At 38.9% G+C, this 27,435-nt stretch overlaps 1 protein-coding gene across 2 annotated transcripts in view; it reads left to right on the top strand.

The window, feature by feature from the left end:
• The window catches only part of COL5A2 (collagen type V alpha 2 chain), a 98,271-nt gene that overhangs the window by 38,137 nt on the left and 32,699 nt on the right, over positions 1-27,435 (top strand). For both annotated transcript variants that reach the window (XM_030952459.1, XM_030952460.1), the window contains exons 2-13: positions 11,662-11,886; positions 13,327-13,340; positions 14,587-14,619; positions 15,234-15,266; positions 15,908-15,961; positions 19,526-19,636; positions 21,322-21,399; positions 23,333-23,377; positions 23,889-23,942; positions 24,551-24,604; positions 26,117-26,170; positions 26,954-27,007. In XM_030952459.1, the coding sequence (XP_030808319.1) occupies positions 11,662-11,886; positions 13,327-13,340; positions 14,587-14,619; positions 15,234-15,266; positions 15,908-15,961; positions 19,526-19,636; positions 21,322-21,399; positions 23,333-23,377; positions 23,889-23,942; positions 24,551-24,604; positions 26,117-26,170; positions 26,954-27,007 (809 nt within the window). The remainder of the gene's footprint in view (positions 1-11,661; positions 11,887-13,326; positions 13,341-14,586; positions 14,620-15,233; positions 15,267-15,907; positions 15,962-19,525; positions 19,637-21,321; positions 21,400-23,332; positions 23,378-23,888; positions 23,943-24,550; positions 24,605-26,116; positions 26,171-26,953; positions 27,008-27,435) is intronic.

Raw genomic sequence — 27,435 nt, 5'->3', positions numbered from 1 at the left:
TTTTCCTTAGGGAAAGAGTTTCAAAGAAAGTATTTGGGGCTTGAATGGAAAAGTTGAAGAGAGAGTTTTGTGGTTCAGAAAATGAAAATATGTAGGAACCTAAAAAGATAGGAAAAGAGGGTACTTTTTGAGGAAAAATAAGAACTCTGAAGACTCTGATGAGCTTGTGATAAGCTAGAGTTTATCTGAACCAAGCAAAACATTATTTGAGCTCCTCCAGGGAGTGATTTGAAAAATATTTCAGAGATTTGGTGAAGGAACTTGCATTATGTTTGTATGCCAAACTGCTGTTTCAATCACAGAATATTGTTTTAATGCAAAGCCAGCAATAATTCCTTGTGCAAACAGAGCCCACAGGGCCTTTAAAGTGGACCTTTATGTTGTTTATGAAAGTCCTGACCTGTAAAGTTCAAACAAGTGATTGGGCTGTTGTTATTTGTTGTTTGTATTGCAGTCTTAAATGCTGTGTGAAAGATGCAATTAGAGATGCATTTCTTGTACCACAGATAATCACTTCTAATGATCTCCTGCATTAGAGAGAATAAAAAAACAAACTATGCCAAAAGGTGTTTATAAGGAGTTGATGTGATGCATCGTGTGCCTCTAAATGTAACACAATGATGCTTTACATGGAATTAAAGCCCACTGACACTAATAAGTGCATTTTGATGCCATTGGCTCTGTCCTCAAAGGTTTATCATTTAATAGCACTGAAGACTTAAGTAAAAGAAAAAAAAGCTGGTTTTCAGCTGTCTTTCTGCCAAATTCTTTCTTGAAACTTCTTCCCTAAGGAAAAAGTAAATATTTGTTTTACTTATTATCATGTAAGTTTGGAGATGGCTAAACTAAGACACTTCTACTGTCAAACTGAGTCAAAGGTATTGTGCAGGATTCCTGGCTTCCAGCTGGTGATTTCCACTTCAGAGCCCAATGTTTGATCATGTTAGAGCCCAGTTTTATGTCAGGGTTCCCTGTATGGATTATACTGATTACTGAGTGCAGTGAAGGCCAAGTTTTTACACCAGCAATGGGGCATAGTCATATTAGAGTGCCCACATACCCTGGATTGTTCCCTAGAAAGTATTTTGAGCCTAATGCTGGAGTTGCATCCCTTAAACACGGATGCTTCGCTCAACCACACACAGGTTTCCATTCTTTTATAGAAACGCTTTATTTTCTCTTTTGTATTTTATGCATTTACATCAACCTAATTTCAGAATCTAGCTCTGCTTTGGGAGTTTAGTGGTGCAACAAGATGTCAGTATTCAGAGTGCTTTGCTTTGGGAAAAAAATGTTATTGTAACTTGGATGCTGCCTCCTCGGGCTTTTAAAGGCTCATATCAAAGAAACAATAGTAGGGTAAAATTAAAAAGATCTGAAAAATGATGAAGTAGTTTTGAAAGGAGGAAGTAAGGGAAATACTAAATAGATTAAGTTCAAAGCAAACAGTAGCTGGAGGTGATGACGGCTGGTTTGTTTTAAACTAGGGATCCCTACTTGAATTTTAATTCATTCCAAACTTTTTAGTATGGATTATTTGCCTGACAAAGTTCATAATGCTTGCCCCCTGAAGTATGGAATGATGTCCAATGATTAGGAGTAGGAGAGCCTGCAGAAAAGCCTTTCATTTCCTCTGTCCCAGAAACCATAATCCTGCAGCAGAGCTAAGTAATGGCTGGTATGTATCCATTTATCACTGCTATGCATCTAAATGACAGGGTGGATAGTATGTCTTCTTTGCTGACCTTTTTTTTTTTTTTTTTTCTTTTCTTTTTTTAAACATTTGTAAGGACCAAGAATTGGGACAGTACCAAAGACAAGTTAAAAATTAAATGGAAATAAAAATATTTAATTTTATCCAGTGCGTCATACCGTAACACAGAGTCTCCAGGTGGCAAGGATACCTGTAGTTCTTTCATGGGATTTTCTCTTGCCAAGTTAATGTTGCCATTTTCCACTGTTTCAAGGCAAAAAAAGAAAGTGGATTTTGCTTAAAATTCTTTTTTAAAATGCGATGAAGTTATGCAGCATTCTGAAAATGGAATGAGGACGTTCTTCATCTGACCTAGCTCTGTTCTTCTTCCAGTGGGATTTAAATTATGTTGGTCTGTAAATATGAGTCTACTTGAAGTCATCCTTGTTGCATTGTACAATCACCAGCCTGTGCTAGAGGGGAAGCTGCTCTTTAACAACTGAGTTTTCCCTTGCCAGCCTGGATGAGTTGGGGCAACCTTGAAAAGGTCTCATGATTCAGAAATGATGAAAAAGATGGAATTGGGTCAGGTCAGTGAAAACATTTTTCCGCAGCTTGACTTAGATTTTTTTTACAAGGCTTTTATTGGTGTGAGGTTCCCTCTAGCAAATCCCAGTGGGTTTTTTAGACTGAAATAGGTGATTTCAAACATCCCGAGAATGAAAGAAAAGGTTTTCAAGTCATGTAGCTAATAAAAGGACTGTCCTTGTTGTTTCAGTAATGAAATGCTCTCCAACAAAAAATACCCTCAAAAAACCCATAACCCACATTGTAGAAAAATTCCTGAGCAATGCTAATTGTCTTGCTTTTATATTCGGTCTTAAGTTTTTTATTTCAAACTTCTACTGAGATGAGCTAAGCCCTACTCACTTGTTACTAACATTGTTCCTGTTACTCACTGAAAGGAGCAAACTGCTTATTGCTGCTATATCTGTAAGTAATAAATAAGTTTAACTCTCTCTTGGGCATGAGACACATCCAAATCTCTGTCTCTTCCTCATGTACATGGGTGTGATTATCTTCAGGATTACACGTGAAAACTAGGGTGCTCCTTTAGAGCCTCCCTCCTTGATGCTGTGCTGAAAGCAGCCATGGTGCCCTGAGGGCTACCAAAGTCTGTTCCATGTCAACTTGGATCCAGAAGTTGCTGACTGAGCTGTCTGAACTGTGGTAAAGGTAATAGTGGCAGGAAAGAAACAAGAGGCTTTGTTCTTGAAATTTTTGCAGATTTTTTGCTTACCATTCTTCTTTTTTACTTTCTTAGAGGCCCAGAATTTCAGCAAATTAATGGCTTTGCTGTACAAACAGCATATTATGAGTACAGCTTTCCAGCAATACCTTCCTACTCCACCCAGACACTGGGTAGTTTTCACTTCAGTTTGAAATGCTGAGCCTGTTGGAATGCAAGGATTTTTAATTATGGAACTGAGTTTTCTTGCTAATTACAAATCTTTATTTTTAGTTGAAAAAGAGGGTGATATTAGCCAGCAAGGATGCATTTAGGGGATTACAGGAGTCCATTTTGCAAACCACAATGTAGGATAGCTTTGTGGAAAAGGCAGGGTGTAATGATAGGTTGCTATTGAACTTTGATGTGTATGGCTTCAAAGAATGAGGGTGTTTGGGCAGCAGCAAGTGTTTCTTTTAGATATAATAAGAAAAGACATCCATATGCATTTTGTGTGGCTTCAAAAGAGCTAAATCCTGCAAAACAAGGAAGGCAAACCAGTTATTTTGCAGTTCATTGCTCTTTTACCAGTTAGACTCTGTGTGTTACAGCATATGTGAAACTGGAACAGGGGAACTTGTAAGATTTGGAATAGATGGGTACAGAGAAGAGCAGACAGAGCTAGGGGCTATTTATTTAATGCATTTTCCCCTTTCCATTGAATTGGTTAAATCTCATTTCCTTCTATGAGATGATTGTCTTGGTGCACAAGTGAAGCCACTGTTTACTTTTGGTTCAGCAGCACTTCTGACACCATCTCCCATAGCATCCATAGAAAAATTGGAGAAGTACTCAGTATGGTACTGAACAGGTGGATAACAAGGTGAATGATGAACTGCTGGGACAATTGAATTCACAGGGTAATGGCTGGCAATTCTGAGTCTAGCTGGTGGCTAGATCATGGTGACATTCCACAGGGATCAGTGCTGGGAACCCCAAGAGATGGTTATTTCAGAACCTGGCTGACACAGTGCAACCTTACCCTGCATGGCTTGTTCCTTGGGCCATAGGTTTCTGGCTGACTGGACAGCCAGGGAAGCTTCTTGTGAATTGTCCCTAGATTTACTACAGGATTCCAAATGGACTGTGAATGGAAATAGTGTCTTACTGATAATGGCACAGGAAGTAGCTGAGAGAATTTTCTTCACAGCCAAAATGCATTGTTTTTGCTAAATCACAGCAGTCCAAGTCTGGCTTTTGGAAAGATAAAAATCAAACATTTGTGGATTCCAGAAAGGGAGCCAAAATAGACAGTAGAATAATATTACATTTTTACTGTAATCTTGCTATTTTAGACTTAAGTTTAGAAATGTTATGTGCTGTTCATTATGTCCTGATCACATTTACTTAAATTTCCAGTAGCGGCAAGTTGGGCAGGATTTCCACTGTTGGGGTGTGTTTGCTTTCAGAAGGTTTCAACCTCTTACATTTTGGGAAATGTGCTAATTTGCAGGTTTACTTTTGTTTTAGTTTCAAAGACAGTTCCTGCATTGCTGAACTTGTGCGTGTTTAGCAGTGCCAAGCCCAGGCCCTGCCTCAGCTGCCTGAAACGTGTTTGCTGTGTGTTCTCTTTGTGAGCTCCCCACCAAAAGAATCTGATGTTTCTCTGGGACCAGCCTGTCTTCATGCAAATGAAGTGATTCCTCTTAAAAATGTTATCCCTTAGTCAAGAATGTGTTCCAACATTTTGCTTATAAAACGGAATGATCTCTGTTGCCTCAAGCCTCTTTTGAGATAATAAACAGAATAATTGCCCATGATAAGCACTTTGTTTAGGCTTTTTCCACACTGAGTCAGCAGTAGCTGATCTGACTTTAACTACCTTGCATGACAAAGTCCAAGCAGAGCATTTGTGGCCATGTGGGCTCCAGCAGAGACCAGGGACCTTGCTACCAACTTTGCTTTTTGACTGATTTGCTCCAACTGCTGAAATTTGCAGTAGCGTTTTCTCAGGCATGCCCTGAATGCCTCTCCATGACAGTCTCTGTGCAGCCTTGGACATTTGGAAGTGATTTTATTTCCCACTGCATGCTGGAGGCTTTAATGTGGTCATCTGAGAGTATTTGTATAAGCACTGCTGGCATATCAGGCACTCCAGCTCCCTCCTTCACCCTATTCTCCTGCAGGCACCCAGCAATGTGTCCAGCCAGCCTACTTGTGAGCTGAAGTAAAAACAGAGAAAAACAAAGTTAAACATGTTTACATCTAACCTTGTTCATGGGATAACTCGAATGAGTTAGTTTAACTGGGTGCTTTTGAAATAGACACGTCCAAGACTGGGGTAACCAAAAGAAAAGGACCAGTCTGACTAAACTTTGAGCAAGGCTGCTTCTGCAGTTTCCTGCCTTGTCTAGAGTGTGTGCAAGGGTTGACTCTTGTTCAGCCGCTCAGGACCAGTGAGGTTAAGATGCAGATACCATCTGCACCATGATTTGCTTTTAGGGAATTGAGTAGTGTAATAAACATTGGATAGTGCTGTGGGACTGGTGAGAGAAAGCCTTTTCACTGGATGGGATCCCAGTATTTTCTGCCTTTGTATTCAGCATGTGTTGGATCTTGTAATAAAAACATTGTTTTCAATTGTTCTGTGTTGGAAAAGAAACTTATCCATAAAAAGGCAAGCAAAACTTCTCTTTGCCCTGATGGAGACATAAATTCATGAACCAGTGAGAAAAAGGAGAAATAGGGACCACCAAACCAATTGTAGGGTAATATAGATTTCATTCAAGTAAGTGTAGAAGCAGTTGCATACTTCAGATATTGATTCGCAATTAATTTGGAGGTTTTAAATTGTATCCTAAGCATAGTTTTTCCTATTCAGTTTCCCCCATTCAGTCAAAATTGAAATCACAATGCTGAGTGGAATTTAGATTTATTTATTTAGGCACAATTTTCTGAAAGAAAAAATCCCCAGCTGCCGGGTCACACTAAGAGAGCCCTTTATCTGACACGTTGTTTCTTCTCCTAATTCAGGGTGTATTGTTCTGCTGTTGCTTTCTGCTTCTGGACTGCTGTTTAGAGCTTGCAGGCTGGGTTTTCCTATTTGGTGAAAATCTGAGGGTGAACTCCCTCCCAGGCAGAAGCAACTGGCCAGATGCAGTGGATGGCTTTAGGAAGGCTTCATTGATGGTCACAGCAATTTCAACAATTAATTAAGTCTCTTCTTGGGAGTTGACTTGCACCTTGATGCTTCACAGTGTTTCTTCATACTTAATGGTATTTGTGGCCTCTGCAGAAAAAGCAGTTGAGCCTGTAATTTTCCAGCTGAAAATACATATTTTAAAATTATTTACATTATTTAAGAGAATACCCTGGAACTTTTCTTCTTCGAAAGTCTTGCAGCTCCTTGTCTAGAGAGCTGACCTCCTCAATCACATTGAAACTCACCTGGACTTTAAAGCATTCAACACCTTTTATTCTGTGGAATGCTGTTAAAAAGGCTTATTAATTGTCAACTTTGCAAATCATCCCCTAGGATTTTTTTAAGCAGGAACATTGGAGGATGGATTAACCCTCCCCCACCTCTTTTCCTAAGAAAAAGTTCTGATGAAATCTGGTTTCCTACAGGTTTGTGTTTTAAACTTTGTGCCTGTGTACATTCCCATAAGTATATGTGCCTGTGTGCGTTCCCATAAGCAAGGGATTTGTTCTTACCCACTTTTTTACAAGGGAGGTGGGCAATAATTTGGAACTCCCTTCTCTTCCTAAATGCTTATGTGCACAAAATCGGCCAAATTGTGCATCAATTCAGTCTTTTATTTATAAAGTATTCCAGGTTCATCCTCATGTATGTAACTGTAAAGTACTTATGTGAATTCTCTCTGTTAGTCATCATTAGCAAGAATTGCTTCTGTGCAACAAATGCAAAATAGATTTTGTATTTGTCAGCACTCCCGAAAACTGATTCTCAGAATAATTGGTGTTTATATTATAATTTGCAAGTCACAGTAATTATATATATTAGTATTATAAATGATATATATTAGTAATATAAAAGATAATACTTGATTACTACTCAGAAAAAAAATTACCAAAAAAAGAAAAAGAAAAAAAAAGAAGTATGATTCTTATTGGAGTAAATGGTTTTCCCCATTGATTTAGTGGGATCTGGATCATGCCCTGCATTATTGTTGCAGCAGGCTGACAGTCAAACATTATTAAGCCCGAGCTCCTCTCGTCCCTGTCCTGGCAGTCTGTACACATGCACAGCAGTACATCTGCAGAATGGTTGCTAGCACGTATCATCTTTCATGTTGATTTACTTCTGCACCTCTGCTTTGTGAGTCAGCAGGATTAACTTTTGTAATTCATATCTCAAAACTCAGCTTTTCATTTTCTAGCTTTTTAAACTTTAAAACCACTGTATCTGTGTAATCTTATATTTTCTTATGCTTTTCACAAACTAGCATGAAGATGACAGAGAGAGGATGAGAAGACCCCTGTGCAAGCAGTTTTATTTCCAACCCTTTTTCATTAAATAACTGTACCCCTTCTGTTCCAGTCTCTTTATGTTAAACAATGCAAAAGAATTGGACTTTGGTTACACTATGCATCAAGAAGCCCCTCCTGGCAGAAGAAAGCCTAAAACTGGCAGACTGCTTTCAGTACCAGTCATCATCTTTTTTGCTTTTGTTAGACTGTGTTCTCTACCACTGTAGGTCTGTTAGCCTCTAGATTCCTTTAATTAGCACATTTGGTAGGACCAGTAAAAATGTGATGAAATGGAGTTGCTTTGATGCCAAATCCTTTTCTTTTCCTTGTCATTTCATCTATGACTCAATGCTGTTCATGTCTGCAGAAAATACTCATATATGCAGGTTTTGCTCAGGCCATTTATTTTCTTCAAGTAGGTCACTGAAAGATGTGTTCCTGTCCTTCATATACCTGCCATCACCTCAGCTGAGGTGGTGGTGGTTCACTGCTTCTACTTTTTATGGTGCACATTTTTGTGGTGTCATTTTTCCTCTTTCTTTCTGCCTGTCTTTCTTTCTTTCTATTTGTTCTGCTTGGTTCCCTGTCCAGGCCTTACTTTCCTTTTTCCATGTGCAAGTTGGGAACTAGGAATCAGTGAAAGCAATATGGGCACAATAATGTGAAGTAAGTAACTTTAAACAACAAATGAAGCAGCAGTAAATTTTTAGGTGTTGCTTTCAAAATGATGTGATGAAAAATTGAAATGATTTCATATGCTGTCTTTTAAAACCCTTGTCCTGCTGTTGGCTTGAGAATTAACCTTGAGAGAGATGTACCTGAAATGAAAACAAGCTCCAGTACAAGCAGCCCAAAGCAGACGAAATTGTACACACCTGGTCTGTGCATGACCTTTGACACTTGCTCATGATGGCTGATGGACATTGACAGCCATCTAGCGGCTGGGACGGCATGTTGGGTCCCCTGTTCCCTTCCTCCCCTCCCAGTAATTAGTACAGCTTCAGTGGTGCCACCAAACTGAGTATGGCAGTGCCTGGTGATGGCAAGCTGCTGATGTTAGCTTCTGTGTCTGAGGATCTGGTAACTTAGCTGTAACTGACAGTTTGCTGATAAATTAGATCTTTAAAGTTAAACTATACTTCAACACATATAGCAGAAAAAAATTGCATTTTACCTACTGTGCTTTGCATTGAAATCCTCTTTCTGAAGGTTGGTTGTTGCACAAGCTCACGGATGAATGAGTCCTTAAATGTATCATTGGGTATCTCTCCCACCCTGCTTTTTATATTTGCAGGCTACTTTGAGACTCAGTGAGTTTGAATCCTGTCAGTTCTTTAGTCAGGTCCAATACCAACTAGAGTTGTACTTTTTTGTTGGTAAGAAAGTAATTGGTTAATGGCCTAGCAGATCCCTTTGCCTCATTAAAAATTTCCAAAGCTGCTTCTCAAGCCACTCAGCACCTTATGTTACAGCTCTAGAGGTAGAAAGAACATGTGATATATAAAGAGTTTGTAACTTGGTCTCTGTGATTAAAACAAACCTGCAAATTTGCAAGGCAGAGAGGAAATGGTAGAATGGTTTCCTTTGCTGCCTTTGCTGCTCTGGGTGTAGCTGGAAAACCCGCCTGCAGTTCAGGCCTGGGAATAGAATGTCAAAATGTTCTTGTGAAAGGAGCTGGCTTTGAAACAACTGCCCTTTCCAGGTTACTCTTTCAGTGTAATGCAGTCACAGCAGAAAACAACCCCTAGGAGCACCAGATGTAATCAAAATATGTACTATTGCGTTTTCTGGCGAAATTATGAGGTGGTAGGTTTTTTTCTTTTGGTTTTGGCTTTTTTTTTTTTTAATTGGCATCATATCTACAATCTGATAGGGAAGCATACTTCTCAGTAGCTTTCAGAAGTTGGTATGTGCTTTTCCCGCTGCCTTTGTCTGCCTCTTTCCCAGCCGCTGAGCAGGACCCAGGTAGGAGCTAGTCACCATCTGGCTCAGCTCTGATTTGCCAAAGCAGTTGCTGTGTGGTTTATTTGAAGTTATGACAGAATGTTGACTTTGGGCTCAATAACTTCGAAATTTCATTTATGCAAACTGTTGCTCTTTTGAACAGCACAACAAGTTCTGTGGGTGATATGTTAAAGAAGACATAGACCATATGCCAGACATCTGGGGGGAAAAGGCTAAATATGTCAGACAGTGCATTATGTCATGCTCACAAGGGAGAAATGAGAAGAATGGTTTCCAAAATATGATCTGCAGTTTGGAAAATGATTCTCACAGTGTCATAAATGGACTGTGCAGCACACTTGGTTGATGTCTTTACTTCACACTGAAAACATTTCCTCCCGAGCTTCTGCAGCACCTCTTCTAGTCATTTAGTCTGTTGGTGTGATAAAACAATTTAAGAGGAGCTGACCTGGTGAAAATTTCAATTTGAGTTTGTGTTAAAAAGCTGTTAGTGATGGCAGGCAACAGTTAATGACACATCTGCTCCCTTTCTTCGAGCTTTGACTTTGATGGAGTAACTGGGCTTGAGATGAGGCACGAAGCTGAAATTCCAAATCTGCTCATATTTATTACTTTGTAATTTTCTGTTTACATCTGGTTTAAATTAGGACAGAAACATATAGAACAGTGAAATTGTCTTTGTGCTTAGAGCTGTTAATTTTTACACTAATAACAGGTTTGCTTAAACAAACAATGGTTATGATCTTTGATTAGGCAGATGTGTCCTGTGTATATGATTGACTCTACTCCCAGTCTTGTATCAGTTAGAAATTAGACCTGTTTGGGAACTTTCAGTAGTGGTTTTAACTAGATTGTCCAATTTCAAAGATATTTTCGTTAGGAGGGATTTCTGTGGTCAGATGAAGCTCCCGCCCACGTAAGATCAGTCTTCTCTGCAGCATCTCAGGGGTCAGGACAATAATTTTTGGACTGTGTGTGACAGCTTTGCTGTGTGTGACTCAGACACTGTCTTGGCACTGGGATTCATGGTTTGCAAGTTGTGACACATGGTCTGTGGACAGCCTGGGGATGGTTCTTTGGTTTTGCAGCTGCTTACTCCTTTAGGGGATGAAATATTTCATATTTGAGAAATTTAATTTCTCAAAATGAAAAAGTCCTTTCTTGCTGCTAGGCCATTCTGTGAAATGTTGGATACACAAGCAAAACTGTCTACTTTACTTGTTTTTTGAACTCCTTCTCAGACATATTTTAATTTTAGGAGAAGATTCCGAGATATACCCACCTCATGATTAAAAAAAATCCAAACATATCCAGTGTGTTTGGCTACAAAGTAGGAAGAAAACAAAGGCAAAGACTTATATGTGGTAAAATAGTACAAATGTGAGTGTGACTGTGTAAATAAGTAAATAGAGAGGATGTATGCATATAATCAGTCCATACTGGTCCTGTATAAAAATAGTGACAAAAGATGGTCTTTCATATATGGTTATGGTCTTTCATATGGTTAAAATATCTAAGAGGTATTTTGTACGTAGTTAAGATATATTCATGGCAGTATTGTGTGTGTGCTGGGTTAATCATGTGGGGCCATGACCAGCTGGATTATAAAAACTGGACATAAATCATGTGAGGAGCCTCTTGTTACTCAGCTGGAGACCCTGCTGTAAGTACCACTGCAATGGGTGCTGCTGATGCCTCTGGACAGAGGCTGGCTGTCCTGTTTGGAACATTTGATTCTCCATGCTGGTATTCTCCCACACCAGTAAATAAACCTCACTCAATAAATGGGATGGTCTTTTTTCTTTCCCCCAGCTGCAGCTGTGTCTGTTGAGCCCTGTCCCATCTGGCTGTTTAGGTCAGCAGGGAGCAGGCAGCCTGTGCTGTTCCAGACAGAAGTCACAGGTTCTCGTCCCGAGTCAGACCTCTGCAGTGAGCTGTGCTCAGCACTCACACGGAGCAGGGAATTGGCAGGAGCTCCTCAGGGCAGAGGGGACACCCCACTGAGCAGAATGACATCCAAAGACTCATGAGGCAAAGTTCCTTTGATAGTGTGGAGAAATTGGGGACTCTATTTTACTTCTTTCTGATCAAGAAATAAGGTGGTAAAAGAAGAAAGACACATCTCTTAAAAGTCCTTAATACTAGCTTTAGCTATGCTGGTGCGTTGTTTTCTCTGCGTATATAATGCTGCTTCTCATCTCCAGATGTGCTCCTTCCTTGTCCAGTCTCATTCCTTTGATTTCATGGTTGGAAAACGTGTTGTATATTCTCTCCTCTGTCCCAGGAGAAGATGGTGAAGAAATAGCCTGCACTCAGAATGGACAGATGTACCTGAACAGGGATATTTGGAAGCCCTCACCGTGCCAAATCTGTGTCTGTGACAATGGAGCTATTCTTTGCGATGAAATCCAGTGTCAGGATCTGCTGGAGTGTGAGAACCCCCAGGTGCCCCCAGGAGAGTGCTGTCCTGTGTGTCCCCACACACCACGGGACTTTGACCCCACCATAGGTAAGAGCCTTTTCTAGTTTGAGAGGCAGCCCAAAGAACTAGGAACCTTGTGATACTGAAGTTCCTAAAGCTGTTTTTATGGTGAAAATTTAAGTCGTCTGAAAATAGCATATACTTAGCAGTTATCCTCCCTCTTGGGCTGCTCCATAACCAACTCAAAACAGTTTGCTTTGGACTATGAGTCTCATATAAGCCCAAATGGCTTTAGAGCTAAAAGGTTGATCTGAAATGTCTTGATATTTTGAGGAGGTTGAATTCTGGCTTCTTTTTGTGTTCATCTAAAACTGAAAGGTAAGTATATGTAATAAACATATTAAGATATGTATATATATTGAATATATAACTATATATAATAAGAACATTCTTTCAAATGCTCAGTTCAGGGACCCTCTAATAAATGTAAACTGAGTCAATGTAAAATGTTTCCCCAAAGTGAAAATATCCTTTTGTGAGATATAAAAGAAGCATGAAGTATTACTGACTCCCTATTTGCATATTTTCTATTATATACCTTAAAGATTAAGTCTTTTCTTCCTGAAGAGACTTGGATAAAGGAATCCCCCCTCAATTTTCCTAAAAGAAAATTTTCCACCTTGCAATTAAAGCTACATAATACTGTGTATTGAATTATTAGAGCTACATTCAATGCATAATAATTAATTTCTTCAGGAGATATAATTGCTGTTGATCAGCTTAATATTGAACAAAGTAGAGATAAAGACAAAAGCAGGGACTTTTGTAATTGAGCGGTGGAGCAAGATGTGGTGAGCATTAATAAAGAGATGGTGCATCTTGCTCTATTTTGGGAGGCATTGGGCTAACACCAGCAGGGTACACCCAGCAAATATAAAAGCAGTATGGATACATTCCCAAATTCCTTACTGTTATTCGAGGCATTTATAAAATATTTTTCTGAGGGATTTTTGTGGGCATGAGTGTGGCTATATGGCTCTGAGTGCACACCCATGGTAGTGCAGGTGCTTTCTACAAAAAAAAAAAAAAAAAAGGCCAAAAATCCCTCACTGAACTCTGTCTTCTGAAAAACACCATGTAATATGTTGTGGATCCATCAACGGTTATTGTTGGAGTCAGTAATAAAGCTTCCTTTGACGTCCTGTCAGTCATTAGGCCAGCATCTGACAATCCCCCACAAGACACTCTGCTTTCCCAATGTGATTTTTGTTACTCTGTGCAATGAGGAAAAAGGCTGAGAATTAGAGGACATTTTTGTACAGTGTTGTGATTCCTCACACCTGGAGCAGGGATTATGTGTGTCCCTGGGAACTCTCCCAGCTCCCTGTAGGTAATGCACCATCCTCTCTGCCTCCAGGATCAGGGATGGCTCTAGCTGCAACACCTTCACTCAACTCTTACTGTATTCTGTCTCTCAGAGCAAAATCACTAATTTCTTCTCTTTTCTTCTTTTGTCCTTTCTCATAGGTAGAGGAAGAAAGGTAAGATTTCCTTTACTTTTTTGGTAATGTATTGCTACCATTAAAATACTCCCATGCATCTCCTTGAAGCATATCACAAAAGATACACATAATCTCTGTTAAAAACATGTAGTTCTTTCTCTTGGCCTCCTTGGCAGCAGGGGAGATTACAGTCCACATGAAAAAAACATTGGGATGCAGGCAGAAATCCAGATCTTAATATAGAGAATCCCCTGGCTGAAAATCCCTGCTGTCTACATCAAAGGAGTTCCAGTTGGACTAGTTTGGTTGTGTCACCTCTAGCAGTGCCACAGGCGGAGGGAAGGGACCATTGTGTCAGGAGATGCTGAACTGTTAAAGTTTGCAGCTGGTTTTTGTGCTGAGGCTGAGCTGCCCAGTGGGCAGGAGGTGGCACTGGAGTCGTGTGTCCTTGCCCAGAGCCACGGTTTGTGGGCAGCTTCTCTCATTGTGTGCAGTTAAACAAAGAGAAGACTTGCTCTTATAGAAGAAATGAAAAAGCATTCCCATAAATAGGCTTCTAAGATAGTAAGCAACTGCAAGAAATAATTGAAATAACTTTTAGATGATCCATAACTTTTAGTTTATGGAAATAAATGCACTGTACCCAACTTATTATTTATTACTTGATAAGCAAGGCAGGAAATTTTTTATCTTTGCAAAGCCCTCTTTTTTTCCGTAAATAAACAGTTACCACCAGTAGGTCTAAACCCACTTATTTGTAATGTAATCATTGTCAACACATTCAGCTCAAAGAAAAGTCAATTGTCAATTGAAGTTGTCCTTCACTCTGAAGCTATGCAATAACCTGTCCCTAGGCTGCAGATGGATTTCTATATCCATGGATTTGATGATATGTATTTTAATTTAATATCTTGAAGAAATGGAATCTAAAGGCTGCTCTAGGCTCTGTATTTCACATGAATCAAATCATCCAACAACCAAGCTCCAATGTACTTTCTAGCACTTTCTAGCAGTTCTAACAGAAAAGTTAGTTTAGTTTAATTCTTTCAGACAGTATGTTATGCAGCTAGAGGATAATGTTAATTTATGGCCTTCATTTAATCAGTGTCCACAGTCATTAAAATAACACGAATTATTTGTCACGGGTACTTTAAATTAGTCTTGTATTTTTAAGGAAGCCTTACTCTTATCACAGTCACAGGGATGGTATTGCTGAAACTAGTGCTGGTAATTGTACTTGCACTTCTTTTCTGGCATCTGATGTTCTGGTGTCTTTTTCCTACAGGGGCAAAAAGGAGAACCTGGAATAGTGCCACCTGTAAGTCACTATTTTCTTCATCCATCAGCACATTCTAGAAGTGCACATATTAGTGCTTTAAAGCAAAATTTCAGTAATGAAGTAAATACAACAAAACTGTACACCCTAGGAATGAAAGGAGTGGAATTAAGTATGCTGTTTCACATATATAACATTAGAAATTCCTGTTATTTGTTAGTTCTTCTGCCATAATCTTTAATTTTTATGGTTAGATTTTTGTAAAAGTGTAATGGTAAGTTAGTATCTAGAAAGGGGTGAAATATAATTTCATTACCTATTTATTCCTTTCTAGTGTGAAGACAAACAGATTTAAACAATCAATAATTTGAGCCTAAACAGTTGTAATTCACTTATTTATTTAATCTTTTTTAGAGGAGCAGTGATAGTTCTAAGATTTTCCTAACATTGCTAATAAAAAGACTCCAAACTGGAAGATAACTAGTGCAAATTATATTTACTACATTTTCCCCCTTTCCCTAAAAAGCCTTTTAACTTGCTTGGTACTTTAATGTCCTTCCTTGCTATTTGCTTTTCAATGACTGATTTTCTGTAGGGCAGTCAGGACAGATGCAGCCATGACGTGTAGTGACTTTGATTTATGTTCCCTGCTATAGGTTTCAGGCATACGAGGCCGCCCGGGACCAGCCGTGAGTACTTTTTGATCTTCTGCTTCTCTGATGAGGCATCTGCCACTGCCTGCCATGCCTGCTTTGTGCTGGGAGGGTGATATGAAGGAGGATTCTGGATTCTTCCACACCTCAGTGGGTGCTATCTGCAGAGCCACTGGCTCTGAGGAGGCAAGAAGATGATGGGATGTTTTTCCCAGTGTCAAGTCAGCCTGTGCCTGAGTGAATGGATTGTGGCACATGGACATCTGAGGCCCTTAGTGCTGGGTGGATGCTGGGGAATGCCTCCCCAGCAGGGTCCAAGCAGGAGCAGGAGGAGCTGCAGGATGCTCTGTTCTGTGGCTGAGCACACAGCAGTCCTGGGCTAGCAGGGAGGGTGTCTCAAACCCAGCATTCAGAAAACCTTTGCTGGATTAACCTGTGGAGGACATGAGAAATGAAACCATTTTTTAGATCTCTGCATCATGGTTTTACTCTCTTTGGACAATGTCTACTTGAGAAGAAATATTGAATACTTGGTTATTATAGCTGTTGTCTTCATGATGATGTAGGAAAAAACCCATAAATTAATTTTCAAATAAGCATTGGATTTCATGTTTGCAGATCTTTTTAAATCATTAGGCAGTTTAAAAGAGACTTAATATTTCTGGTCTTTCTTTTAGGGACCTCCAGGCTCACAGGGTCCACGAGGAGAACGAGGACCAAAGGGAAGACCTGTAAGTTATTAAATATCTCAGAAATAAAGTACCTGAAGCAACCTCAAAAGATTAAATGGCTTTAAACTGTCTCTGTGTCTTCTAGAGTTACCAAAACTGTCCTCGTATTTTCCAGGAATCAGGTAACAAAGAGGAAAACATTTGTACTTCATCATTACTGGGGTAGATTGAAACCTGAATATTTTGAGGAATGGACAGAGGTTTAGCAGTAATTCCACCACAACCATACTTTCTCAACAAACATTCTCAGACAGAACTAGAATATCACATTCCCTTGATTAGAACTTGATGGCTGCCTGCTGGTGACTGCTGTGCAGCAGAAGCAGTGTGAGCTGTGTGGCTCAGAGCACTGCAGAAAGCTCAGAAGTTAGCAGGAGTTAATATGTGACTACATTTGTTGGTATGCTGGTGAATAATGTAACCAGCATTGCTCAGTGGAAATAAAGACTTCATAAGGGAATTTCGGTGTCTGCATGTGGAGAACCACAGAAAGGCCAAAAAGGAGTGCTTGAAAATACCCCAGGATGACATGTTCCTTTTCAAAAAGCTAGGTTGAAGAACAGAAGCTGCTAAAAGCAGATTGGAGAGTCAAATAATTGTAATTTCAATGTGGATATTTTCCTAGCCCTCAGGAGAGAGCAAGCCAATACTGAGGTTAGGCATAGGCCTATCCCAGACTCCCTTGCCCTGTTTCCAGTGTGTGCCTGTTGTCTGGAGATGGTAATGACATTGTTAAAGCAGTGCAGGAAATGTGCAGCCTCTCTGACATGCTTGCCAAGCCACTGCTCTCTTCAGATCTCCAGAAGACATTTGTCAGAAGACTGAGTATCAAAATGCTTAATAGAACTCTGAGAGTCGTTGTGCAGTCTTGGGGTGCACAGAGAAATCTTGACTTGTGTTTTCTGAATGAGGCTGTGTCTGAAGTGCTTTCCTAAAATGCAGTATTGCCAATGAGATGCTAAATAAATTCTGATTCCTGCCATGCATCCCTTTTGTCTCTACAGAGTGGTGGCCACAAGCACCTAAAATCCCAAAAAGCTGTAAATGGCTTTGAATCCTTTTGACACCGGTTATTATTCTGCTTTCAAGGAATAACACAGATTGAGAAGCAGTCAGCTTCTTTGCAAAAGTTCCATCCTCAGAGGTTCTGATGAGCTGTGTGTATGCCAGAGTGTGGGTCTGAGACCAAAAGCACTGAGACACAGTGACTACTAGTGCAGGGGTTTATTTTTACTTGTGGAAAAGAAATGTTAGCTCACACCTGCAGTTTATGTTATGAAAAAAACCCTCATGGAGCAGATAATCTTGTACAGACTGCTCTTGTAAAATTAATCTGGTTAAATGCATTACTGACTGGGGACGTTACTAATGCGCTGAGCACATTTCCAAGCAGTTTATTTATTTCTTCAGATTGTTTTTAGTTGTTCTTTCAAGTCAGGCTCCTGCTGACTAGTGAGCAGAAAGAACTCACCTTAGTGTGGATCTCCACCTTTTAGAAAAGCAGGACCCTTAGATGTAACATGGATTCAGGAATATTAGCATACTTTTTACACCAGATTCTTTGTTAGTGTAACAGTGAGAGACAGCTAGGGAATAGTATGGCTGCATTTTCAAAATGCATCTAGGGATGTATTCTGTATATCTAGGGAGGGGGAGTTTTGGAGCATGATGACATTTTAGTTGTTAACAAATGGTCTTTTGAGGACAGAAAATAAACTTGGACATCCTCAGACCCATTCATATGTTTTTCTTTCCGTGTGGATTTACACTCAATTTTACTTGCAGTAGCAGTTCAAGTAAATAGAAATTTGGGAGTGTCCTACCATGAGCTTCTTTTTCCTTTTATTTTTTTATAAGCAAAACCTTTAATTGTTTCCTGACCAGCAGCAGCAGTGGGCCAGAATGGGAAAATTGTGTTTTAATGGTGCCACCTCGTGGCATTTGTGAGAATGTGTTTCCTTTTCCCTTTTTCCTCTTTTTTTTTTACCTTTTAACCTTACTGAGCTTGAACTGGTGTAAGAAAACGAAAGGGTTTTTTTCTATACATATATAACGTATAGATGCTGTAAAATAAATAAATTATAATCAATATTTTATTAAAAACCCCACCAAACTGGTTATGTACAACTAGTTACTTGACCTTGGTAATGACATATGCAGTTGCATTTTTGCTTTTGAACCAGCTTGAGTTTTGGTGACTAAAAAGTAGGTCCTTTTCTAAAAAAAAAAAAAATTTAAAAAGGCCTTTTTCTTGATTAGATTTTGTTAAGGTGTCTTGTGTGGGTATTGAAAATTGGCAAAGACATAGACTTGCCAAATTCTTTATAGCCAGCTGTGATTTTGTGGGGGTTTTTTCTCTAATACTTAGATTTGTTTTCTTTTTGTTTTGAGAACAAACAAATAAGGTATCTCATTCTTTTTCTCCTTGGGACAGTAAGCACTTTTAGGTTTGGCAGTGTGTACTTGTGTTTATAACAGATACATTTAAGTATGAAGTTTTGTGCTAAAACCTTCTGCTTCCATCCAACATGCACAGACCTCATTTGTTCAGAATACCATCTATTCACTGCTCCTTCTGTGAGCCATACTAGTTCAAACCATACCACTTCAGACATAAATTCCACTGAAATGTGTTGCAGACACAGCCCTCACATCATGGAAATCCCAGCAGTCTGATTGTTAATTGTGTTTGAAAAGATATCTCAGTGAGGCAGGCTTCTAAAAGTCTATGTTTAAGGATCCTTAACATGGAAGAGCTCATTCCATAGTCTAAAACTTTATCTTGCCTTGGTCAAGTATGTTATTCTAGTGAAGAAAAGTAGTAACAAGCACTTAAAGTCTGTATTTATGATTGAAGCATGTCTGTATTGGTCCCATTACTACTCATTTTGTTCAGCTAATGTTTTATTAGCTGCCTCCATATTTAATTTGAGTTCTTATATGAGTTAAGTTGAATGCAGTTTAGGAATTAAAAGTGGGAGACACATAAAATGAGAGCCGCAGGATGGGCTCTAACCTATTCTGTAAATACTAGCTAGAGGTGACTTCACACCAGGTAACTTTCCCTGCATTTCTGGCATTATAACTGTGTTGAGAATTCAACAGTGCTATGAACTGGCTAAACCGTTCATGATGTCAAGTAGGCTTTAAAAATCCAGCATTATTCTGGAGTTTCCTAAGCCTCTGTGTATATTTACACTTACCTGAGCTGTATTCATTTTAGAAGTGAATTAACTTCACTCTTTACAGTGGGCAAAGCCAAAGAGTTTTTCAGGAATAGTATACTCTAGTGTGGAATGATAGGAAGCCTGAGTTTATAAAAAAGCCTGTGATAGAAATTCCTGCAGTTTTCTTAAGTGTTGGATTCATAAATTTCAGTCAATGCTTCTGATCTGAAGATGGGAACAGAGCTTCAGGGATGTTGTTTGTTTGAAGGTCTTTCTTGTAGAAATACAGATTTCTTGTAGAAATGCAGATTTATCCCAAAGAGGCAAGTGTTTGCCAGTTACAGTTATTTCAGTGAATACCTTTGCACACTGCTGGAATTCCTGATTTTCTTTGTAGGGTCCTCGTGGTCCTCAAGGGATTGATGGGGAACCTGGTATCCCTGGCCAGCCTGGTGACCCTGGTCCTCCAGGGCATCCCACTCACCCAGGACCAGATGGAATAAGCAGGGTAAGTTTTACATTTGCTCTAGCTCAAAGTGGAGTGTTGGACCAGATCCACATGATATAAACTGTGACTTGCCTTTGGTTCCGTGACCACAGAACGCTGTGCCCACACTTCCTGTCTCCCAGTCACAAGGGCCAGCAGATAGTGGCACTGCAAATTCTGCCAAAAACTGGGACAAGTTCAATGTGAGAAACGTGGGAAAGGATGCACCTTTCACAGCAGGTTCAGCATCTAGCAAAGCCAAACTGCCCTAACCTAGAACCACCACAAGGGTTCTTTTACTTCCACCGGCCAAGGCATCTGAGCAATAGTACAGAGGAAATGTGTGCACCAAATCAGGAATATAGAAAAGTGAAAATTAAGATAAATGAATTAGAAATAACTAATGAGAGAAACTAAAATGTGGTTGATAATACTTCTTGCTGGAAGTATTCAGACAAACATTGAGAAAATTGAAAGTTTGTGAAAGCAATGCTAACCAGCCTTATAGATACAGACAAGGTATTCTGCAAAACTTTTTTTCTCCTCCTCCTTCTATTGGATACTAATTATGGTTGATAATTAAATACATATTTGAATTTGTCAAGTGTGTTCAGTTATACATTTATTGCTGTTTTGACGCCTGTTATAATTTCTCATTCCATTGTTCCTGAGATGTTACTGAAAACAATAGTTACAGTGACAAAAATCTGCAATATTCATGTTAGGCCAATAGGTTGCCACTTTGGGCAGCATTTAATGACGTAGACACATTTCCCAACAGTTCTGAATCCAGCAGACTCAGCCCAAGTAAATATCTTCAGCACACAGGAATCTCTTAGAATCACAGAAGCACTGTAATGGATGCTAGGCTGTTATCCTACATAGAATTCCACAGAAAATAAGGAAGAAAGGTGTGGCAGGAAATCTAAGACATTTTTTGTCTGTATTCCTGTCTCTGACCTCAGGCAATCTCCAGTCTTTAGAAATGTGTTTGGGGACCAATGTAATGAGGAACTGTAAATTTTGGGAGATTTGAATCTATGTTTGGGGTGTTGCTTTTTCTCAGCCCCTGTAAGCTCTGGCCTGCTGTGAATGAAGCTCTAGCTCTGAATGAAGCAAAATAAAACTGCTGATTTCAATTACTTGCTTGCATAAGAAGTGGGGCACTGAATTTTCTCCCTTCTTTAGCTCATTGGTCTCTGTTAATTGATGGGAACAGCAGTGGCTTTCAGCTTTGCTGGATAAGGGCAAGATGCTTAAAAATTCTAATTTGTCATCATGAAATCAGTTATATTTCCATTTATCTTAAGCTATTTCTGAACTTGAAGCATGATAAGTGGAAAAAAAGGAAGCCTTAGAAGACGTGAAGGAATATGGCAGTTTTGGTCTAGATTTGTAAGTCATGAAAAACCGTAATTAATTTAGTGGGAAGCTTTCCTCTTTTTTGGTCATTTTATACTTGTTTAACATTAAAGTGAATACCCTGGAAATAGAATAATAAGCATATAATGTATTCATGTGGTCTTTGAAGCTTTAAACACTTCAAATTTACAGGAGAGACAAATTTTGGCTTAGTGTTTAAACCAAGGATTGAGCTGATATCACTGCAAAAGCAAGGTAAATGATGAAGATGTGACTGCATGGATTTTTGCCTTACAAACCATCACAATAACTTACAGCTAAAATCACCCATCTTATTTTTCCAGCCCTTTTCAGCTCAGATGGCAGGACTGGATGAGAAGTCTGGACTTGGTAGTCAGATGGGACTGATGCCTGGTGCAGTGGTAAGACCACATTAGCCCTGTACAGAAAGAGAGGCTGGAAGTGTAGTGCATGTTCAAAAACCCAAAAGGGAATTCATCCTCTACAGCACTGTGCTTCTTAAACCTGGATGCACAGTATATTCTAATAGAGTTTTGCACAGTACCTGGGGAAAAAAGTGTTTTTCTGTTAAATGTCAGCTTCTTCTCCCACCTCTATCTGTCTCTTCTGAAATATAGCAGCTACTAAGAGTAAGGGACAGGAGAAAAACCAGCTCCTCTTGAGTCACTGCAGAGTGACTGAAAGTTGTCAGGTATAACACAAAGCAGAATGAACGAATATGTAACTTCTTTTCACATGTGATATCAAATCAGGGATTTTTTGGTAGTAATTAGAAAAAATGACTTTCAAAACCAGCTCTTAACTCAAATCTGTGCTTTGTTGTTTCAAAACAGACTTCCTGTTTCTCCAGTAGGCCCAGATTTTTCACTGGCATCTCTCACTGTTTAGATATGCCCTTTACTTTACTGGGGACTTAATGGTAACACTGACATTTTCTACTGTCTGTGAGAGCTGTTTCACCACCCTAAGTTATCTCTTCTGGAGCTCTTGGGGTTGTTTCTTAACAATACTTCTCTTCACATTTGATACCTTGGAAATACTCTTACCTTCTTTGCTGATATTTTTAACATTCATTCTGAAGGAAACCCTCCTTTAGTGATTGTACTGCCCATGAGTTTGCCCACCTGAATCTTATCCAAGTCCCTACTAGTAGCCTTCATAACCAGTTCCAATGCCATATGAAAGGTTCCAAAGATAATTTGATACTTTACCTTAGGACTAACTTTTGCAGTGATTTCTTCAAAGAACTTTATGATTAATGTCTCTCTTCAGTGAATTTGCTTTCTGAACATAAAATGATTTGTTCCACAAGTCTGCCCTATTTTGTTGCTTTCATTGTTTTGCTTAATCCTTTCACTCAGTTTTTCTCAAGGTGCTGCATCTCTTGTTCTGCCTCTTCTCTTATCATTTTCAAATATGGTTAAATTTAATGTTAATATATCTATGGCCTTACATAAAGTCTGCTAAAGTCAGTTGGCATTCACTTGCTCTTTGTCATGTTATATGACATTCTTTTTTCATTCCTTTGTAAACTGAGTAACTGACAGCTGAAAGAATGTTTTGTTTCTTATGTTCATTAGCTTTTTTTTAATGGCCCATTGATAACTCTTCTACATTTGCATTTTAAAAATTAGTAAAAAAATATTGAATTTTAAAGGACATAAGTCTTGAATTTCTGTCAAAATGAGTGGTTGTCTGTTACAGATATTTTTGTATTCCTAGAACCAAGATAATTATTTTAAAATAAGATAATGTTTTGTGTTACAAGTTACAATTAGGTTTGAGATTGTTCCTAAAAGTACCATGGCACTTTCTAAGGGACAATCTGAGTTTTGTGTAACTAACCACAATGATTTGGAAAGCTCTTTTGGTGGTTTGTATGATACATTTAAACACATCCTTTCATTACTGCTTTTCAGTTTGACTGAGAACAAGAAGATTAATTTATTTTGTCATTGATTCCATTATGAGATTCATCTGGGTAATGACATTCCCTTCAAGTGAAGACTATTCCCCTCAACTCTTATTTTGTTACTACATTTCTTTCATGGAGCTGGACAGACAGTTTGGTTATTGTGATTCCAGAGACTATGAGGTTGGAGGAAGCAGCCAAGTCCATATTTTCAGCTGCTAATGAAATTACATTCCTGTGGATTTTGGACTTTGAAGATTTCATTCAACATCTGTTTGTTTCATAATGCCAGTTTTCTGAGTAGAAACCTTTCAGACTGTAGAAATGCTGGTGGTCACTATCAGGCCATTTTGCCCTTTGTAGGGTGAATCTTGCTTGGGGAAGGTTGTTTTCCAGTGTATAACAAGTTGTGTGTTCAACAGGGTCCAGTGGGTCCAAGAGGTCCTCAGGGTCTCCAAGGAAAACAAGTGAGTGCTTCGCCTGAGGGGATTAAATTGGCCAGAGCTGAAGGCAGAGCTTGTGGTGAGAGGGGTTTGTGCATCTCTGGGGCAGCGTCCATCCTCAGTGACTTGTGGCTGAGTGCACCTTCATCCAGAAGGGAATTTAAACAAGGGCTCTGCTCCAGATGGACTCTATACACAGGAATTGGCTCCAAAAGAACAGTTTATTAGATCTTTAACAGGGTTTTTACACTACTCATTTTTTAATGAGTGAGCAGCAATGAAAATGGAGGCTGTTCTTGTTGCAGTATTGGCATGGTGTTAAGTTTCCAGTGGGGTTTGTGTATGGCACAAGATTTATCTACAGCTTGAGGGGTTTTAGTATCCAACTTTCACTCCTGTGGAAATGTGAACTGGTTCTGAATTAGAATCCAGACTCTCAGCCATAGGCTGTGATTTTCCTGGTCATGGATTTTAAATTATATCCTTATAATTGCTTTTGGAATTTGTAACTGTATTAATCTTTGGTTAATTTTAGGGTGGCGCTGGTCCCACAGGCCCACCTGGTGAACCTGGAGATCCAGGACCTATGGTAAGACCAATAAATGCAAACATTTCTACAACAGAATTGCAAATATGCTATACTTTTTAATTTCAGAACAGAATTTTTGTCATGTTGTTTCAGCTGAAACTATTAAGTAACATCAGTGAAGAGTTGTGGTGTTCAAAGCATGTTGTCATGGATCAGTGAATTTGAGTTGTTTTAAATGTAAATAGCAATGATATTAGAAACAATCATTCTTACTTTTCCAGCACAGGCCTGAGAATGGTTAGGCACTGGTAAAACCATACCTGATAGTGTAACTTACACAAAAGATGATGAAAATTTTTTTTTTGAGGCAACAAAATGATTCAAAAGTAAAAGCAAGAGCCAGAGGTTTGAAGCAAACAGCAACTGTGATTTTTAATGTTTTGGGTTTTTTTCCTAAAGAATCCATCCTGTATTTTCTTATACTATAATGCAGGTTTTCTAGGGTCAGGATGGTTAGAAAGAGCACCACAAAGCTGAGCAAATGTGCTTAGGCATAAAATCGTCCTTTTTCTACATCTGTTTTTGTAAATCCAGGCTTTGAAATGGAGTAAATAGATATTTTAAGTGATGGCTAAACTGACTTCTCAACAAATATATTAATTTCTTAGGGGCCAGTTGGTTCTCGTGGGCCAGAGGGACCTCCAGGCAAACCTGGTGAAGATGTAAGTTTGTTATTCTTTGTATCTTGTTCTATTTTTAATAAAACAAACATTGACATCTGTGAGGCAGTGACTAACCAGCAGATGTGCCTGTTCTAGCTACTATTGTCTTCTTTCCTTTGTAATTGTACTCCTCATTAAATCCAGCATCTCAACTGTGAATCTTGGCAACCATTTCGTAACCCCTCCTTTCTTTTCCTTACATGTCATCATCATACCTAAAGTCTAGCACCATCTCTATTTCTTGCCTCACTACGTTCTTAAATGAGATAATCTTTCTTGAAATCAAACATAAAAATAAATCACAGGGAGTCACTTGGAGGCATCTCCTCTCTTTTGGGATTGCATGTTGGGTTAGAAGAGCTGTAATGGTAGCACACATGTGTGTCTGGATAAGATTTTAGTATTTAACTTATTTTAAAAATGATAATTGATTATGTTCCTAACTGATGTTTTTTCTTTATCCATGTATGCATACATATATATGTAAAATGTATGTTTTATATATATTATATGGTTGTATATGTACTGCTCAACAGTAGCCCAAGACCTTACTGGTGGGTGTATATTAGTTATTTGCAAATCACAGTAAATCCATTTATAATAATATAATATGTAATAATATATATAATATATGTTTGTAATTTATAATTTGGAAATTAGTTAGAAAACTGGAGATGCTATTTTAGCCTAGAAATTAATTGTGTAACAGCTACCTTCCCATTAAACTGTACAAATTAATTGTGTAACAGCTACCTTCCCATTAAACTGTACAAGGACTTCTAAGAATCCTTGGCAACAGTTAACTCTCAGTGCAGGGAAGTCAAATCTTGACACTGCTCTAAGAACTTCCCCCATTTCCTTTGTTTGGGTGTCTTTAATTGCATTTGTGAAGCACTTTGCCTTCTCTCTGACCTGAAATTATTTTTCTGAAGCCTTTCATATTCCTGCATTCCGGTGTCCTGGGTATATTTGAACTGACTGATGCATGTAAAGGAATATTTGGCTGTGACTCTGAAGAGCTTTGATTCATCTTCAAAATATACTTGTTGGTTTCACCATATTGTTTTTGCTATTGCAATACACAGAAAATAGTCACTGTCCTAGAACTAAATGATACATGTATTAAAATATTTAAATAGAAGGAGAATCACAAGCTACAATGCTGTAGTGGGAAATAACAACAAATTGATGCTCTGTGTGAAGATGACAGAAAGTTGACTCATTAATTCCCAGGAAAACCCAGTGGCAGCACCATCTCCTGATGACTGGGATACATTGTGGCCTCAGCCTTCAGTTTTCCCAGTTCTTGGTTAAAAACACTTTGTGAGTTAATGTGTCTAATGCACATTTGCTAGGCATATATGCAGGTGATTTATTTCACTGACATTGTTACAACAAAGAGGGGCTGCATAATATTGATGTGAATGTCCTCATTTGTTTGAGTGGAAGAATGATACACAAAGTCCATTTTCAAATCTCCAGTTTTAATGTGTTCCTTTTCTCTTTCCTTAGGGTGAACCTGGTAGACCAGGACAAGCCGGTGAGCCTGGATTTCCAGGATCTCCAGTAAGAGCATGATAATTGAAATTTTAGCAAAGTAATCATATGTTATCATATGATACTGGTTCCTTATTGCTTCATCCTGATGTGGCTCATCAGTATTGCTTTTAATTATGAGTGCAAAGTTCTGCCAGTCAGTATCTGAAGTCCCTGTCTTAGCTCACTCCTAGGCTCCAGGTTGGTGTTTGCTTTGTTGCTGAGAGGATAACTGTTGTTATATGAGATTTCTGCTCTCAATTCATGTTGCCAATATTCGGACACAAGGCATTTCTGTTAGCCTTTCCAGAGAAACTTGGAGGGAAGCTAAGTGCAAGAGAGCTTTGGTTTAGTTGCTAAATATGTTTTGGTAGCAGTTGTTTATCATGTTTCTGGACTGACATATTCTGAAAGAAAGAACAGGTACAGTTTGCAGGTCTGAGTTTCTAGCTAATTTTAAGTGTTTGCTCTGAATTTTGATCTCAGCTTAATTAATGTTTGTCTATATTAACCCTCAAAACTTGACCTGCCACTCATCTTACTACACTACTTTTGCTGAAATTTGAACTTTGATCACACAACAATATAAATGATAAAGCTTTTAATGTCAGTGAAAATGTATGTAATGCTGAGAATAACTTCAAGGCTGTATCATCTGTGAGCTGCTCAAGTGCTGCTCCTCATTATGATGAAGGTGAAGAAGTATTAGCAATATTAGTATTGCTGCTGCCCTTATCCCTCTTAGTACCATGATTGCTGGGTTTATCTGCAGAATCAGGATTATATTTGTTTTTTTTTCTTTTTCCTACCTAGGGCCCTCGAGGCTTTCCTGGTGCTCCTGGTCTCCCAGGTCTCAAGGGTCACCGGGTAAGAGACAAGGTTTCCCTCTGATATAGATGATATTTCCTGCCAGTTTCAGAATGAAGATTTTTCTTTGTATCTGTGCAGAATTTGCCTACACTACAGATGAGACAACTGTAGCAGAAATACTGGCACTAGAGAGAAAGAGGGCCTTGCAGAAAATCAGTACAATTCCCCTTTAAGCTGACCTTTGTATTACATGCTCCAGTGCGTTTCTACTCTATTTCAAATGTTCTGGGAATCTGGAAGGAGCTTGCATGAGCCCTGCCAAGCTTCAGGAGGCGCAAACCTGACAGTTCTCTCACTTTGTTGGCAAGTCTTACATTAGGGTGGGGAACTTGAGAGGTGGATATGTTTGCAACATGGAGTGATTACAAATTACCAAGTTTTCTGGCCAGAATTTTACTTCAGGGAGGAATAAATTGGTTTCCTAT

Source organism: Camarhynchus parvulus, chromosome 7 (genome assembly GCF_901933205.1).
Source record: "Camarhynchus parvulus chromosome 7, STF_HiC, whole genome shotgun sequence".
In the NCBI taxonomy this organism is placed as follows: Eukaryota; Metazoa; Chordata; class Aves; order Passeriformes; family Thraupidae; genus Camarhynchus; species Camarhynchus parvulus.
The sequence above is the reverse complement of the archived record's forward strand: the minus strand, read 5'-3'. Positions and strand labels throughout refer to the sequence as shown.